Genomic DNA, 16,484 nt, shown 5'->3' on the forward strand with positions numbered 1-16,484 from the left:
GAGAACCAGAAGACCTGGCAAGAAGAAATTAGGGGAAGACCAGACCGGTGCAGGGGTGTTTCTAGATGTGCTCACAATTGTGTTAATTACTGAAAACAAATGCCTGAAGGGAGTTCTCGCACACAACCACTTACGACTCTAACATGCATGCAGCCCGTGTTTGAATATTTACAGGGGTACAGAATTGCTACCTTACAAGGCAACCTGCCAACTACATTTTGAGACCTTAGACCTACCAACAGTAGGTTAGGAGAGTTATAGGTAGGAATGAGTAGTTATAGATGGAAAAGTTAATACCATTGGTTAATTAAATCATAAAATAAGTGGCCCTCTTGGTGCAGTGGTAGCGTGTCAGTCTCATAAAACAAACAGAAAAGGTGTTAATTAGAAAAATTATTTATTTCTGCTCCTCTCATACACCTTATTGTGCAGGAAACGGTCTTGCAGACACATCTGAAATAATGTACTGTCACACACTCTGTTTAAAGGCAAAGCACCATAGGTAAAGCTGATCGTCTGTCCAGAGTTCTCAGCTTACGGGATCTCGCTTCCTGATTTTACATTAATTTTTGAAAGTCACAAATATCATCTCCAAAAAATGTTAAGGGGGCTGTAAAAAATAATCACTTTATTCAGTATTACAGCTGTAGAAACGGAGTATATTTTCTTTAAGAAATGAAAAACTAAGAAGAAAATGCCACTTAACATCATTGGTACGTCGGCATAGGCCAGCAGGAAAAATACTGTGATAAGCTTGTCTCTGTGACACCAAGAACACATTCTAGTTCAAGCTTTAACATGCTTCCTATGTTTTCACTAGATGCTTCTTTTCTGCTGCTTCGTTCTTTCCCATAGTTCACGTCAGAGGATTGGTACAGCCTTTAAAACTTCATTAGCAGGAGCAAATCCAATATCCACAGATTTCATCCCAAAAGGCATTTTAACCCATCAGATAGCCCCTGCAGGAATGAAATTTATAAACACAGAAAGTGAAAAGGAAGCAACATTTCAAAACACCCCAACAAATTTTATGATGAATCAAATGACAATCTGAAAATATAATTGTGACTCATCCTTATGGTTTTTATTTCGAATCTTGCCTCCCCAATAAATAAATATATTACTGGGCTTCAGTTCCATTACCCTTTCCCCTCAAAGCATACAGTTACAAACCAATATGGCTCCAAACCTGGAAGCAAATGAGCAGAGACTCAAACACCCACAGAGGCTGTTAAAAAGCCAGGCCGTGAAGCTATCCTTCAACAAGGACTGATTTAAAACGCAATCAAATAGCTAGGTTATCTATGTCCTCAAATCACAGAATTAACAACAAAAAGAAGAGAAAGGAAAGGATAAAATGACAACAGGTATACAATGATAACAATGAGAAATGGCAGATTACATCAAGGAAATAAACTGAACGGAAAAGTATTGCTATGCCTAATTAAGCGTAAATGGAAAAGGATTCTGAGTCTAGAAGGCAAAATTACGCTTAATGTTCAGTGTCCAGCAAATAACCGTTATCAAATAATATTTGCTGAATACAAATGTAAATGCTGAGGAAGCAATAAAACAGTTTAGAAAGTGGTGGGTCAAAAAAGAGGAAGATAAAGTTTTAGTACATGTACTAAAGTTAAATTTCAGTTACAGGGAAAAATTGCTTATATGCATTCTCCTAGTCCCTAAATGATATTATTATTATACATTTACTTCTCATTTCTCCTTTCCTTTAGAATTTCTTTTCTGAACTGATCTCATGATCTCAGGATTCACGCAGGAGCTCCCTAGCTTTTTTCATCAGGTTTAACACATGGTAGTTCAAATTGCTAAAAAGGCAATTGTTGCCACTCTGTCCTCAACTGCATGATAAAATCTATTCAATAGACTATTTCATATAGCCTTTATTTTTTAAATTTTTTTAATGTTTACTTATTTTTGAGAGAGACAGAATGCGAGTGGGGGAGGGACAGAGAGAGAGAGAGGGAGACACAGAATCCAAAGCAGGCTCCAGGCGCTGAGCTGTCAGCACAGCTGACGTCCCTATACAGCTTTAATAACATACTTGCCTAAAAATAGAAACCCATCCCTCTGCTCTGAACTAAACACTTTTCCTAATTTTAGAACATTACACCATGGGGTGCCTGGGTGGCTCAATCGGTCAAGCCTCCGACTTCAGCTCATATCATGATCTCACGGCTCCTGAGCTCGAGCCCCGCATCAGGGTCTGTGCTGACAGCTCAGAGCCCTGGAGCCTGCTTCGGATTCTGTGTCTCCCTCTCTCTCTGTCCCTGCCCTACTCACACACACACACACACACACACACTCTCTCTCTCTCTCTCATCTCTATCCCTCTGCCCGTCTCTCCCACTCATGCTCCCTAAAATAAAAAATTTTTAAAAGTTAAGAAAAACCTAAATAATTGCAATAGTAAGATGGAGGCAATCCAGAGAATTAAGCACTTTCCAAAGCTTTTTTTTTTTAAAAGCAGTAGATAGCTCTGTTATCCTCAAAGTCAAATACCTGAGCTAAAAAGAAAAGCACTTATATCCTAAGGAGAACACCTAAAACTATAAGGAAGAATGAGAAGCTTAAGTAGAATAAAAACAAATCTGGCTCTATGGACAAAACCAGCCCACCTGTTTTTTTCCCCCCAGATTTTTTTTTTTTTTATTTCTGAGAGAGCATGGGGGAGGGGCACGCACGGATGAAGGGCAGAGGGACAGGGAAGAGAGCATCTTAAGTAGGCTCCAGGCCCAGTGTGACAGAGGCTCAATCCCAGGACGCTGGGATCATTACCTGCACCACAAATCGAAAGTCTGATGCTCAACCAACCGAGCCACCCAGGCGCCCCAAACCAGCCCACTTCTATTCTGCTACATTTCTCCAAACGTTCCATCTGTTTTGGTTGTTAATTTGTAGTAGCCTCTCGATCTCTCTAGGAGCCTCCTCTTTTCTTGTTTTGCTCTGGAAAACTTCAGCCTCTTCCATACCAAGTGTATCTTTTCCAACAGGGACAGAAAAAGAGAGGAACAAAAAGAGGAGGCTGGAGTGCCTAATTCTTCATACAACTTAGCCAATGGCTAAAACTGTTTTCCCCAGACAAAAATAAGAGCCACTGGCAGAGGAGTCTGAGGGAACTATGTGGCCACACAGATATTCAGCTGACAGAGAACGCTGCTCTTTTCCCATCTTTCCCATCCCTGCCTTAGCATGAGAACATGACTGCAGGAGAAGTGAGTCCTTTGGACTTTCTAGGGGAAGTCTGCCCATTCTACTCGAGATGTTACGGTGGACAGGTTAAGCCACAGAATAAGTGAACCTGTGAAACACACACATCCTGTATTCTTTTACTGTCTATTATAATAAAATACGGGAGTATCAGTTCTAAGAAATCAGTGTAGTTGAAACTTGACGTTTAATATACTCCCTGAAAAATAAATTTATGAAGAGCTAATCTTTGTATGGTATACTTGTCCCATGTTCCTGCAGTTACTAATTCATCCACAGGTGAAATAAGAATGTAGGGAAATGTGATCAGACTTGTCCCTATTTCAAGTTAACGATCTCAAATGGAATTACAAAAGTTACCATAAAACCAATTTTTTTTTGTTTTAAAAATATTGTATGTTTTCTGAAACAAAATCTTATACACACACACACACGATCCTTTTCCCATCTTTTTGGAGAGGCAATAACTCCCTCCCTGTCCAAGGCTTAATGGGTTTTCCTCATACCAGTATTCAAAGAGCAGCAGTAATTAATGCCTTGAAAAAATTCCCTACTATCACTATTACTACTGAAATCCCATATGTTATAGATTAAGCAAAAAGCCATTTAAAGAAACAAGATCTCCAGTCAGTGGTCAGTGACATTGTAGCAAAATAAGCATTTTTCATGAACATGAATGGAGATGACAGAAAGACAACTGGTCTCAATTTTACTACTAACCATAGCTATAACCTTGAACAAGTCACAAATTCCTTTGGTTCTCAGCATTTTCATCCGTTTAAATGAGGGTTAAATTAAATCCTCTATGATTTTATGTGATCCAAGTGATTATTTTACCAACTTGCAACAAAAGTTAAACTGCTGATTATACAAAGTACTTGATAACTTACGGCAGTTTCATTCTCATGAATACTCTAGCCATGAAAAAACTCAATAGGACACAGACAAATCCAATGAATAGAAGAAGAAATCTATTGAGTTTTGGAATGTTTGGTGCATTCGATCGGTCTAGGATTATGAAACCTAAACCTCCCATTGTGAACAGGAAGCTGGATGCGAGTCCTTCCATAATATATTGTCCATTTACTCTGAAAAAGAAAAACCAGATTAAACAATAAATGAAAATTCCCAGAAAAATAAAAAACCTGTCTTTAGATTGAAAGACCTATTTCTGCTTAAATATTTTTGTGCTGCTTTTTTATTCTTAACCTTACAACTATTTTACCACATTTCTGTATATTCATTTCAATTCCTGCCATCTCTGAATTATGAATCAAGCACTATTCTAGGTTCTGGGGATACAACAAAATCTGTGTCTTCATGGGGCTTATGTTCAAAAAAGTTTTAGAACCTCAACTAACACAACTGTCAATGTAAAATCAATGCTGAGATTTTAATTATTAGCTTAAAAAGCAAATTAGTGTATGTATAGAAACCCTTAACCCAGAACTTTTGTTTTGCTTTTAAAAATAATGACATTTGCATCATCAAGACAGCATGGTATTGGCACAGAAACAGACACATAGACCAATGGAATAGAATAGAAACCCCAGGACTAGACCCACAAACGTATGGCCAACTCATCTTTGACAAAGCAGGAAAGAACATCCAATGGAAAAAAGACAGCCTCTTTAACAAATGGTGCTGGGAGAACTGGACAGCAACATGCAGAAGGTTGAAACTAGACCACTTTCTCACACCATTCACAAAAATAAACTCCAAATGGATAAAGGACCTGAATGTGAGACAGGAAACCATCAAAACCTTAGAGGAGAAAGCAGGAAAAGACCTCTCTGACCTCAGCCGTAGCAATCTCTTACTCGACACATCCCCAAAGGCAAGGGAATTAAAAGCAAAAGTGAATTACTGGGACCTTATGAAGATAAAAAGCTTCTGCACAGCAAAGGAAACAACCAACAAAACTAAAAGGCAACCAACGGAATGGGAAAAGATATTTGCAAATGACATATCGGACAAAGGGCTAGTATCCAAAATCTATAAAGAACTCACTAAACTCCACACCCGAAAAACAAATAACCCAGTGAAGAAATGGGCAGAAAACATGAATAGACACTTCTCTAAAGAAGACATCCGGATGGCCAACAGGCACATGAAAAGATGTTCAGCGTCGCTCCTTATCAGGGAAATACAAATCAAAACCACACTCAGGTATCACCTCACGCCAGTCAGAGTGGCCAAAATGAACAAATCAGGAGACTCTAGATGCTGGAGAGGATGTGGAGAAACGGGAACCCTCTTGCACTGTTGGTGGGAATGCAAATTGGTGCAGCCACTCTGGAAAGCAGTGTGGAGGTTCCTCAGAAAATTAAAAATAGACCTACCCTATGACCCAGCAATAGCACTGCTAGGAATTTACCCAAGGGATACAGGAGTACTGATGCATAGGGCCACTTGTACCCCAATGTTCATAGCAGCACTCTCAACAATAGCCAAATTATGGAAAGAGCCTAAATGTCCATCAACTGATGAATGGATAAAGAAATTGTGGTTTATATACACAATGGAATATTACGTGGCAATGAGAAAAAATGAAATATGGCCTTTTGTAGCAACGTGGATGGAACTGGAGAGTGTGATGCTAAGTGAAATAAGCCATACAGAGAAAGACAGATACCATATGGTTTCACTCTTATGTGGACCCTGAGAAATTAACAGGAACCCATGGGAGAGGGGAAGAAAAAAAAAAAAAACAGGTTAGAGTGGGAGAGAGCCAAAGCATAAGAGACTCTTAAAAACTGAGAACAAACTGAGGGTTGATGGGGGGTGGGAGGGAGGAGAGGGTGGGTGATGTGTATTGAGGAGGGCACCTTTTGGGATGAGCACTGGGTGTTGTATGGAAACTAATTTGTCAATAAATTTCATATAAAAAAAAATAATGACATTTAAACTTCTATCAAATTCAAATTTGAATTGGTAAGAAATGTTTCTAGAAGTTTCACAAGAGTAAACCTCTTGTTTCAAAGGGAACATTTTATTATTTTTTTTTCAAAGGGAAAATTTTAAAAGGAAGTATTTTTAACTAAGGCTCCATGAGCCCCACAAGAATTTCCAGCAATCTATAAATCCTTAAAATTATATGCAAATTTTTATACATACGTATATGTTTTTTTCTAGCAATACAGACCTTTCAAAATTCTGAATCCATGGATCCCCAAAAAGCAAATTCCTCTGTTAAAGGGATAATTTATACAAAGGTATATCTAAAGAAGGTATATTTTTTGTTAGCTAACTGCCTTAATTGAAAACACAATACACGCATACACAAAACACAACACATAATACATTTTGAGCACTGGGCTCAAAATTCCAACAGTACCAATGATAACAGTATGAAAGGTTTCCCTACCATCAAGATCTCCTGTCATCTAGATACCCCTTACTCCCAGAGAATCACAAACATTTTTTCAGGAATATGCTATGTATGGAACATCATTAACGTTCAGCATGAATACAAATATATAGCTATGTTTAGATGGACAGTTATCAAGTGGATTTAGAAAGCAACATAATAAGCACTGCCCAGGTAAGCCAAACCACACTGGAATGGTGATTCATTACTCAAATGGAACACCTAAGTCTCAAAAATTATTTTTAATGTTTATTCATTTTCAGAGAGAGAGAGAGAGAGAGAGAGAGAAGGGGAGGGGCAGAGAGAGAGGAAAAGAGAGAATCCCAAGCAGGCTCCACATGGTCGGCACAGAGCCCAACACAGGGTTCAATCTCACGAACCGTGAGATCATGACCTGAGCCAAAATCAAGAGTCAGAAGCTTAACCGACTGAGCCACCCAGGCACCTCAAAAATTATTATTGTATTTTATTATTTAATAGTATAGTCTAGCGGCTCACAGATTTTTTCCTTAAATGGCCAGATAATACATGTCTCAGGCTTATAGGCCATATGGTTTGTGTCACACTTAGCACTGCAGCTTGAAAGCAGCCATAGATAGTATATAAACAAATGGGCATCCCTGGTTCCAATAAAATATTACTTACAGGGGCGCCTGGGTGACTCAGTCAGTCGAGTGTTCCACTTCATCTCAGGTCATGACCTCAAGGTTCGTGGGTTTGAGCCCCGCGTCGGGCTCTGTGCTGACAGCTTAGAACCTGGAGCCTGCTTCAGATTTGGTGTCTCCCCCCCACCCCTCTCTGCCCCTCCCCCACTTGCTCTCTGTCTCTCTCAAAAATAAACATTTTAAAAAATTTTTTTAGATTAGGGGCGCCTGGGTGGCGCTGTCGGTTAAGCGTCCGACTTCAGCCAGGTCATGATCTCGCGGTCCGTGAGTTCGAGCCCCACGTCGGGCTCTGGGCTGATGGCTCAGAGCCTGGAGCCTGTTTCCGATTCTGTGTCTCCCTCTCTCTCTGCCCCTCCCCCGTTCATGCTCTGTCTCTCTCTGTCCCAAAAAATAAATAAAAAAACGTTGAAAAAAAAAAATTTAAAAAAAAAAAAATTTTTTTAGATTAAAAAACATTACTTACAAATAAACTGGTACCTGCAGTTTCCTCATCCCCAGAATAGCCTATAAATGTATTTTAAACCAATACCCTCCTTTAAATAAATGATCATGTCAATCACTGTGAAATATATTATTTCCTAATAAATAATATACTTCTGTTCTTGCCCACTTCCTGCATCTCTGCATTTAGCATTTTAAAACAGCTATTATCTAAATGCAGATGGACCCATAGGTTTCACTGTATTTTTAAAAAGCACTCATGCCCCAGCAACCTTCTTTCCCACCAAATCATTCAAAAAGGCAACTGTTGGGGCGCCTGGGTGGCGCAGTCAGTTAAGCATCCGACTTCAGCCAGGTCACGATCTCGCGGTCCGTGAGTTCGAGCCCCGCGTCAGGCTCTGGGCTGATGGCTTGGAGCCTGGAGCCTGTTTCCGATTCTGTGTCTCCCTCTCTCTCTGCCCCTCCCCCGTTCATGCTCTGTCTCTGTCCCAAAAATAAATAAACGTTGAAAAAAAAAAAAAAAAAGGCAACTGTTACCTGTAGGCCAAGAAGGCTACTGGCCTCTGATGTCCATGTTCATCGGTCATAGAGCCAACACTTGGAGGTTCAACAATAACATCATAAATTATTCCTATATGAAAGATAATAGTACAGATTAGATTGGATTCCTAATTTTTAAAAAGGATTAGACTTTTCATCAGTCTCTAAAGATTCATTTATATTTAAACAGGACTGCTTTGATGTATTATTATAATCAAGTGAGGCCCAGCTAATCTCCTAAACTTTAGATAAACCTTTCAGAAATTCAACTCAATATTTTAGCATACTATCTCTAAAACAGGTATTTCATAAAAGAAATTCATTCAGTAACTGTTTCTTATACTCAAGAATTCCTCCACAATAGGGGCGCCTGGGTGGCTTTGTCGGTTGAGCGTCCGACTTCAGCTCAGGCAGGTCATGATCTCGTGGTTTGTGAGTTCAAGCCCCTTGTCAGGCTCTGTGCTGACAGTTCAGAACCTGCAGCCTGCTTCAGATTCTGTGTCTCCCTCTCTCTCTGCCCCTCCCCTGCTTGCACTCTGTCTCGCTCTCTCTCTCGAAAATAACATTAAAAAAAAATTACTTCATAAAGGAGATTAAATATTAAAGGCTACCTTTTTAGTTCAAGAAAATGCTGTCAATTGAGAGGTACTGTGACTAGAGTAATTTTCTTGCTTAAATGTAAAATAAGGAGACATTTTTAAATCATACCAATAGGCAGACAGGCAATACTAGAGATTCATGATCATTAATGTCCATCACTTATGTCACGATGTCCCTGTGATCAATTCCATCAACATTAGTATTTTCCGGATCTCGCACTGTCCACATCTACTCTCCAACATCCTCACTTCCAGCTTTTCTTACACATCCTTAAGACTGTGTCTCCCTCACCCTTGACTAACAAAGCAATCACATTGGGCTTCTCTAATCTCTCCACCACCACCACCACCAAGCCTACCAGCTGGCATCTACAGCCATCCCTTCCTCCTTCCCTCCAGCTCCAAGAGAGGAAGAGTCCCTCCTCCTACCAATGTGGGATTGCTTCTGCAATTGTCAGGACTCCATCCCCTCCTGCCTTCTCAGAGACTTTGTTCCTTTGGCTATCGCTCCTCCTTCCTGTATTTCAACCCTCTCCTTCCTACATCAACCCTGGATTCCAGACCCTTCTAGTTAAATCCTATTACTATGCTTCCTTTTTGAAAAAAAGTGAGACCCCCTTCTTGGGGGAAAAAAAAAAAAAAAAAAAAGGTAAACTTGTTGTCTCCCTTTCCTTACTTATTCTTCATTCTTCAACTCACTCGAACTTGGTATCTGCCTCCGCTGATCTTACTCTTGCCAAAGTTGCCAATGATCTCATGGTGTCAAATTCAATGGACATTTTTCAGTTATCTTAGGAGGCTTCCCGGCAGCACTCAATCCAGTTTACTAAATCCATTTTCCTTGGGGGAAAATTGGCTTCTCATGGCTTTTGTGATACTCCTGTCCATGTTTTCTCGCTACCTCTCTCGCAGGGCCTCCTCTTCTATAAAACCGCTACATGCTGGGAATTCCTTAGGGCTTGATCTACTGTCCTCATTGTCTACATTCCCTCCGGAACTGAACCCATCCCTTCCCAGGGCTTTCAGTTCCATGCGCTAAAGGTCAATATGCCAACACCGATCAAACAATGTTAGCCCCAGTAGAATTAGATGTAAGCTCCCTAAGCACAGGGACTTTCACTATGTTCTTCAATACCTGGCTTATGAGAGGCATTCAAAAAACATTTGTTGTTAACCAACTTCAATACAGACCCATTTTCTCAATTCTAGACTCATATCTGCAAACTTGACATAACCATGCCCAACTGTTACATATGCCGAAGTGACCTGTGGTTCACTGTACCCCAGCAAAAACCTTCATCTCCTCAATCTCAGCAAATGACACTTCCATCTACTCAGATGCTCAAACCAAACACCAGTTTAAGATTCCTTCGCACTGCATTCTCCCCAATCACTCCTGATAACCCAATCAATCCATTCAAGACCTACTGAATCTACTTCCAAACTATCTTTCATTTATTTTCCTCCTTCTCCACTGCCACCAACCTAGTTAGTCTTAGTCAACTACAAAACCCACCTAATTGGTCTCTTGGTTCCGTATCTGTCCATCCTTTTCCCTTTGCCTACTATTTCCTCTCCCCCAGTTCTTTACATTTTGGCTAACCTGTCATTTCCCCAGGAACCACACTGCAATGTGATGTTCCCAACTCCTGTTATTTTCCCATAATCTCTTGTTCTTTCCCTTCAGTGCAACTCCGGCAATTTGTAATGGAAAAAATAACGCAGTGGAAAAAGCTTTATGTGATATTTAACCAACCTCAACCATGACATTATAAGCTTCAGAAGGACAGCGTCCTTATGTTTCGTTCACTGTCGTTCCCAGTACCTAGGGCCTGGAACTTAATCGAACCTCAATGCATTGTTTGCTGAATATTTCTCAGCAATGAACATTATTTATGGAAGTACACTCACAGTTTTTAGAAGAGACTCCTTTCCAGTGGCAAAACCGATTCCTTGTATGAGACACCTCATGGCCTTGGCCACTAAAAAGTGTCCTTTGCAATTTGCCCCTGGGATTGGAGCAGAGAATCTCCCCATTACAACAATCAACGGGAATAAGTGGACAGAATGAAAACTGTGAGGCTTCTAACAAAGGCTTGGACTCCAAGGGAGGTTAGGGTTAGGAGAAGAGACCAGCAGATCAAAGCAGACGAAGACTCATTTTTTGTTAAAATCACATGCATTTTAAATTTCATTTATTCAATACAGCACCCATTAACGTGCTGAGCAAATGTTAATGTTAATGCAATGTTAGGACAGTATCTTACCAACATAAAAAAAAAATATTTAAAATATATTTTACTTAAGTTAACTATCATTATTCTAGATTTGGGATGGGAGTTGATTCAAAGACAAATTCTAGTCCCAAGCCCTCAAAGTTTCACATTCTTCCCTCTTAACAACTCTTTTCACATCTATGAAAATAAAGATGCCTATGGCTATTCCCTTAAAAAGAGAACTTTTGCTGTCCCTAATCTGTAAGCTTCAATTTTATAACACCTAAGTTAAGTACCCCACTTCTCAAAATCTGGAAGTACAATAGAATAGTCTTGAGTACATCGTACATCGTGGAACTGTGGCTTGCAAGGGTGGTGGCCTGAAAATTGTAGCCGGATTGCCAACTCATCACTATACAAAACAACGCCCCTTTTGCAACTTTTTATTTGGAAAAAAAACAAAACACCAGGATAGGACAATTCTGGAGTGTTTAATAGTACTGCTATTTTCCTTATTCTTTAAATCTTCAACTTCTGCTTTTTGAAATACAATACCTTCTGCAAATCTAACTCCAATCTTAAATATTAATCGGAACCGTGGATTTGGAAATTTCCATTCACATTTATTGTTGACCAGGGCAAAAAGCAACAACGGACCCTTAGGTGTGGGTTAACAAACCCCAAGGATTGTCATGTCTCTTCCACGTTTCCAGGGGCTGTACACAAAGATAAAAGTCCCCAAACCCTCCTGACCAACCGAGTAGAATGGGCAAGACTAGACTTCTCCAGGGCCTCTGTCAAACAATTTACAGGAGGGGATGGAGTCCTGATAATTGCAGGCAATAAACAGAATTACAATCTGGGCTTGAAAAATATATTCGATTCGCATCCCTAGGCTAAGAGGCTAGAAGTGCGGAAAGGCAACGGGCGTGAGAACATGGAGAACAATGAGAGTAGCCTCTCAGGACACAGGACAGGGCGTGAGGGCACATGAACCTCTGGGCTGTTAATACTTGAGACCCCAGAAATTCCCTCCACCCTGCGAAAAGACCTAGAGCACAGCGATGCTTCCCCCGGGGCTGAGAGCGGAACGGACGCGCCTCGGGGGCCGCCGGCTCTCCGCGTCTCAGCGCCTCTCGGGCCCGAGCCAGCCCGAGTTACCTCCGGTAATGAGGAAGTAAGACACCACCACCAGAGCGTACACCGTCATGGCCGACGGCATATGCACCCAGGGCGGCTTCTTCAGCTTCAGGTTGGGGCATTCGAGCACTAAGAACGGGACCCGGTACAAAGTCTCCATGCTGGTAGCGGCAGGGGAGCCTCTCGACCACAAGCCCCACGCGCCACCCGGAAACAGGCCCGCCCTCCCGTTCGCCGGCGCATGCGCCAGCGAACGGAACTTGCAGGTCCGTAACTCTAGGAGACCTACATATATAGGAAAAAGAAGAAACTACGAAGAATGAGTAAACAACACGATTTAAAGGTACATCTTATTAAATCTTTTAAGCATAAATTTGAATAATAAGCTCAGTTATTGCTAATGAGTAGACAGGTGATTTATGTACCTTCAAGGACCTGCAGGGCGTCAGACGTGGCCAAGCCGGAGAAGCAGAGGAGGCAGTCTACATCTGAGCCCCTCCCACTTGCCGGCGCTGGGGATTTGGAAGCTGATTGGATGCGGGCGTTGTAGGTTCCCAGAGCTACAGGATGAATGGAAGCGTTTGGGACGTTCTGCCTTTTCCATTAGCGGTTTTTTTTCAAGAGCCTGAGAAAGTCCTAGTTGCTGAACTTTTGCTTCACGATGTAGTTGTGGGGACAATCATAATAACAATTGTTATTAATAATTGCTAAACTAGTATATTATCAAAGTTTAAAAAATATCCAGTTCAGATCTATCAAAATTATCAAGAGGGCATCTCCACAGGATGCCTAAAGCTGATACCTTGACGTGACCAAAATACTATTTTAAATAACCCATGTCCTACCCTCCACTTTGCTTCTCCCTCAACCATCTCTATCCTCATAAATGCTAAAATCTTTCTGGCCGAAAATCTTGAAATCAGCCTGGTGTCTCTATTAAAACTCCATATCCAAAACATCAGCAATAATTAATGAGGGGGGGTTACACGAAAACCAGTATTTATACATTGGAAGATTTTCTGGGAATTCTAAAGCAGAATGTTTCTGAACTTAGCATGGTTTTATAAATGAGGAAAACTTTGGAACAATTAAGAATATGTTGCCTTGAAAAAATAAGGGAAAGAATAGAAATTCAAAGTTTGTAAGCTTCCTTTGCGGCTTCAGGAGGGAAACGTTAATTAACCACTGCTTGGCAGATACTGTGTTAAGTGATTTACACTGGTTCTTATTTCATCTTCATGACAACTCTATTAGGTGAATTCTATCAGCACTTTACTATGACAAAACTGAAGCTTGAGAAGTGAAACTTACAAAGTGTAGTATAGTTTGTGATTGGCTGAGACTTGCTCTGAATGGAAATAAGATTTGAGATGCTTAAGATGGGGCAAGTGTATCCTTCTTCCTATATGTTTTAGGACAAAATAATTCTGTATACATTGTGGGGAAAAAGCCTAGACTTTTTTTTTTCAACGTTTATTTATTTTTGGGACAGAGAGAGACAGAGCATGAAAGGGGGAGGGGCAGAGAGAGAGGGAGACACAGAATCGGAAACAGGCTCCAGGCTCTGAGCCATCAGCCCAGAGCCTGACGCGGGGCTCGAACTCCCGGACCGCGAGATCGTCACCTGGCTGAAGTCGGACGCTTAACCGACTGCGCCACCCAGGAGCCCCAAACCTAGACATTTTTAAAATATACATTTTTTAGAACAAAATAAAACTACCTAGTCAGTACTTCACATTCATCTATGTATTATTAATGTCACTTTTTTACTCTGTTCCAAAAAGTAAGTTTGTTCCAGAAACCAACTAATTATTATTTTTAACATCCTAAAACTTGAAATATTTGCCAACTTGACTTTGTAATATTCTATAAGCCAGGTATTTAAAAAAAAAAACCTTTTATGAATAAAAATGCACATCTGTTACCATCTGTGTCCTAACCAAAAATATTTCTGCGGAAAATGTTTTGGTTAAACACAACATAAACTCTGTAACCGAAAACCAAGGAAATAATGAATATAACCATGGATATTAGAGTATGCCCTTAAGTAAACATAGAATCAAATCAGTCAGTGAGTGGATATTTTATATAAATGAAGAAGGGCAAATGTTGGAAGAAACAGATTCAAAACATTATATACAGTCAAGCTTATCATTCTAAGTTACTTATACATACAAGCAAAAATGGCTAATTCTTACTACACACAAGAAAATCTCCACTTAAGGAAGATAAGAGCATAAAACTGATATCTGCCAAGATTCTCAAGTTTAAGATAGGAAGTATTAATTAAAAGCCTTGGGGCACCTGGGTGGCTCAGTTTGTTAAGCTTTCGACTTAGGCTCAGGTCATGATCTCCCTGTTTATGAGTTTGAGCCTGCATTGGGCTTTGTGCTGACGATGCAGAGCCTGCTTCAGATTCTGTCTCACTCTCTCTGCCCCTCCCCCGTGATTTCTCTTTTTCTCCCTCTCTCTCTCTCTCTCAAAAATAAATAAACATTAAAAAAAAAAAAAGCCTTGAAGTCAGGAATGGCTCTGCTGATCAAAAGAAGGACAATCCCACAAATAAGTTTTTAACTAAATTCTAAACAAATTAGAGCTACCAAGACTATTAATACTATCCTGACTAGTTTATTTGAATATGTATTTAGGGAGGAAATTTGTAGCCTTTTTGTTTTTTTGTCAAATAATAATACACAATTTGAACCCTGATTTATTTACAAAGACATTTTGCAGTTGAGCTGACAGTCTCGTGAGCTATGTTCTTTCCCTCCGGGGTCTGTCTAAGCATGAGTATGTTTGTTTCCCCAGCTCAACGGGTATTTGCTGAGTGGCAACTCTGTTCCAGGCCCTGGGTGAGGCACTATTATGTCTCCTGTTCTATCAAACTCTTCCTGATGCAAGATTGGATTGTGAATTTTGTTATCATTGTCATTATTGAAAATTTTGAAAATTAAAATTCGCAAGTAAAACACAGGTATATGTGTATCATGACGACAGCAATGCATGGAACGAGTTCCCTTTCCATCGCTGCTCTCCTTTTACTTCTCCTTCCAGAGGCAGTAAGAATGCCGGGATTAGTTCAGCTGGAATAAACATACTCAGATGTGGAGCAATCCCTGTATCAGTTTCCTGACCTGTAGAGTGAGAGCTCTTATGGTAGGAAAGAAAAAGTCGAACCAATAGAACAGGCTTTACCTACCAAAACAAAAGCGGTGACTGCAGAGACTGATGTCATCATCAAAGATCTGAAAGATGCACTATGGCAATTCCTACTACATTGCATTCAGTTAGCTAATTCAGCCCTTGTTAAAGAAGGATGGATCTTGAAGAACAACAGTGGATTAATGTAAATTTAATCATATCGTAACTTCCTCTGGTCGTGTTATTCCAATCTGTTTAGTGAGTAATCCAATAAACTGCTGATTTTGAATGGGAACCCAGAATAAGCAAAGCTTCTGCAACAGGTCCAGCCTGCTGAGAGCAAACTTCTCTGACACTTGGGCCACATAACTCAGCAGATCCAATATCCTTCGTAATGTCTGTGGCAGATAGGGATGTTCTGTTGAGCTTTTTTTTTTTTTTTTAACGTTTATTTTTGAGACAGAGAGAGACAGAGAATGAACGGGAGAGGGTCAGAGAGAGAGGGAGACACAGAATCCGAAGAAAGCTCCAGGCTCTGAGCTGTCAGCACAGAGCCCGACGCGGGGCTCGAACTCACGAACGGTGAGATCATGACCTGAGCTGAAGTCGGACGCTCAACCGACTGAGCCACCCAGGCGCCCCTGTTGAGCTTTTGACAAGCCCCTTAGGGGAATCATAGCACTAAACCCTAGGCTTTTGCAGCCAACCTATGTCCCCCTCTGAAGATAAATATGTTCACTGAGAAATAGCTTCTGGCTTGCCATTGGAGCTTAGTTAAGACTATGCTATTGACCATGGGCAACAAGTTACCATGAAACCTGAACCTCTAACCTATCAGCCAATAAACATGGAGCCTACAGCAGCATTCCATCATCAAATGAAAGTGTTTTACAGGAGATCAAGCTCATGCAGATCTTAACATTACACGTAAGTTGCATGAGAAAATAACCCAGATGCACATGGCCCACATCCTTGCACATTGCCTCTTCTCTCTCAGTCTATACTGTGGGCATTATGGAAAGTGCCCTGTGGCCAGTTAACTGAAGAAGAAAAGGGGAGGAGGCTATTTCACAGATAGTTCTGCAGAATGTGCTTGCAGTAACTGAAAGTAAATGACTACAGATTCACTTGGAGGGAGCCTCAC

General features: G+C 40.6%; 1 protein-coding gene across 1 annotated transcript; it reads right to left on the minus strand.

Annotated features, from left to right (window-relative positions):
- Positions 1 to 380: 380 nt before the first annotated feature.
- On the minus strand, positions 381 to 12,419 carry OSTC (oligosaccharyltransferase complex non-catalytic subunit). The gene is made up of 4 exons (XM_011281705.4): positions 12,221 to 12,419; positions 8,242 to 8,335; positions 4,119 to 4,316; positions 381 to 959 (listed from the first exon to the last, which is right to left on the minus strand). Exons 1-4 carry the CDS (start codon positions 12,357 to 12,359, stop codon positions 941 to 943), a joined length of 450 nt encoding a protein of 149 aa, XP_011280007.1. The 5' UTR covers positions 12,360 to 12,419; the 3' UTR covers positions 381 to 940.
- Between the last annotated feature and the right edge of the window lie 4,065 nt (positions 12,420 to 16,484).

Source organism: Felis catus, chromosome B1 (assembly GCF_018350175.1).
Source record: "Felis catus isolate Fca126 chromosome B1, F.catus_Fca126_mat1.0, whole genome shotgun sequence".
Classification (NCBI taxonomy): Eukaryota; Metazoa; Chordata; class Mammalia; order Carnivora; family Felidae; genus Felis; species Felis catus.